This window comes from Elaeis guineensis, chromosome 2 (genome assembly GCF_000442705.2).
Source record: "Elaeis guineensis isolate ETL-2024a chromosome 2, EG11, whole genome shotgun sequence".
In the NCBI taxonomy this organism is placed as follows: domain Eukaryota; kingdom Viridiplantae; phylum Streptophyta; class Magnoliopsida; order Arecales; family Arecaceae; genus Elaeis; species Elaeis guineensis.
The window spans coordinates 67,919,445-67,920,630 of record NC_025994.2 but is presented as its reverse complement, the minus strand read 5'-3'; the positions used below and the strand labels follow the sequence as shown (position 1 = coordinate 67,920,630).

At 45.6% G+C, this 1,186-nt stretch overlaps 1 protein-coding gene across 1 annotated transcript; it reads right to left on the bottom strand.

Annotated features, from left to right (window-relative positions):
• Positions 1-233: 233 nt before the first annotated feature.
• Positions 234-942, bottom strand: LOC105035766 (uncharacterized). The gene is made up of 2 exons (XM_073251810.1): positions 628-942; positions 234-569 (listed from the first exon to the last, which is right to left on the bottom strand). Exons 1-2 carry the CDS (start codon positions 930-932, stop codon positions 419-421), a joined length of 456 nt encoding a protein of 151 aa, XP_073107911.1. The 5' UTR covers positions 933-942; the 3' UTR covers positions 234-418.
• Positions 943-1,186: the final 244 nt, after the last annotated feature.

Below are 1,186 nucleotides of genomic sequence, written 5' to 3'. Positions count from 1 at the left end.
GGAAACAAGATATATCAGTCGCAAATATTTTCCTTTTTCTTTGTTCCCTTCAAATTATTCAACTTTCCAGGTTTTCTCTCTGAATTTAAACTTTCCTAGCCATTTACTGGAGGAAAAGCAATTAAGAAAGAGGAAACCTACATCAAGTTAGAATCAAAGCTTCCCACCGAATGCCAGCCTGTCTCTTGCATCAACCATCTTTTCCATTTTTCCCTATCAAATCCCAATCCCAAAAACAATAAACATAGGAAACTATAAAACCCTAATCATATAATTCATAATCCCCTCACATCATAGACTTATAGATTCCAAACAACATAAAAAAAATATCGCTTTTTTGTGTTCCTTACAATCATGAGATTCACATCCCAGAAAAGCAAGACTAGACTAATGACAAGACTCACAAAGAAGGACATAACTAGCGATCTTGACAAGTGCGACGAAAGGTACCCTGAGAGAGCTCGCAGCACGCTCTCGCGCTGACGGAAAGGTGAGAGGTGAGACGAGGCAAGGCGACCACGCTGTGGAGCGGGAGGAGAGACTGGGTGCACCCTAGCTCTCCCAAAGTCCTACCAGAGAAAACCACGTCAGCAATCGAAAACTATATGAAATAATAAGAAAATGGACCGATTTAGAACGGGGGTTTCACCTGGGAGGGAGAAGGAGGGACGGCGGCGCTGAAGGCGAGGGGTGGCGAGCGGCGGAGGGCGGAGGCGGGGAGCCGCAGCCGGCGATCGGAGGGAGGACGATGACGAACGCGCAGTGGCGAGCAGCGATCTGGAGATCGACCCGCGCCAAGCCATTTTGGGTGGAGAGAGAGACGAAGTCACGGTCGAATGTCGATGATGGCTCCGAGGGTTTAGGGTTCTGGGAAGGGCGTGGCGGGCACTGCATGAATCGATAATTTGTGCCAAAATTTGACCGGGAAACATACGCCGTTGATATCCTAGCCATTCCATTACAGGTTTGATCGTAAATTTGGGCTTTGAGCCGAGGCTGATATCAAAATTAGAGAAATTTCTTGTGCGCCGTGGACAGTGCAAAACAACACGTACCATCCATTTGATTGGCTCTGAAAAAAAAAAATTTCATACACCATACTTTGATCCCATATGTAAGCCAATCACCATGAACGATGGTGCATTCTGCACCACCCATAATACATAAAAAAAATTTTATCAAAATT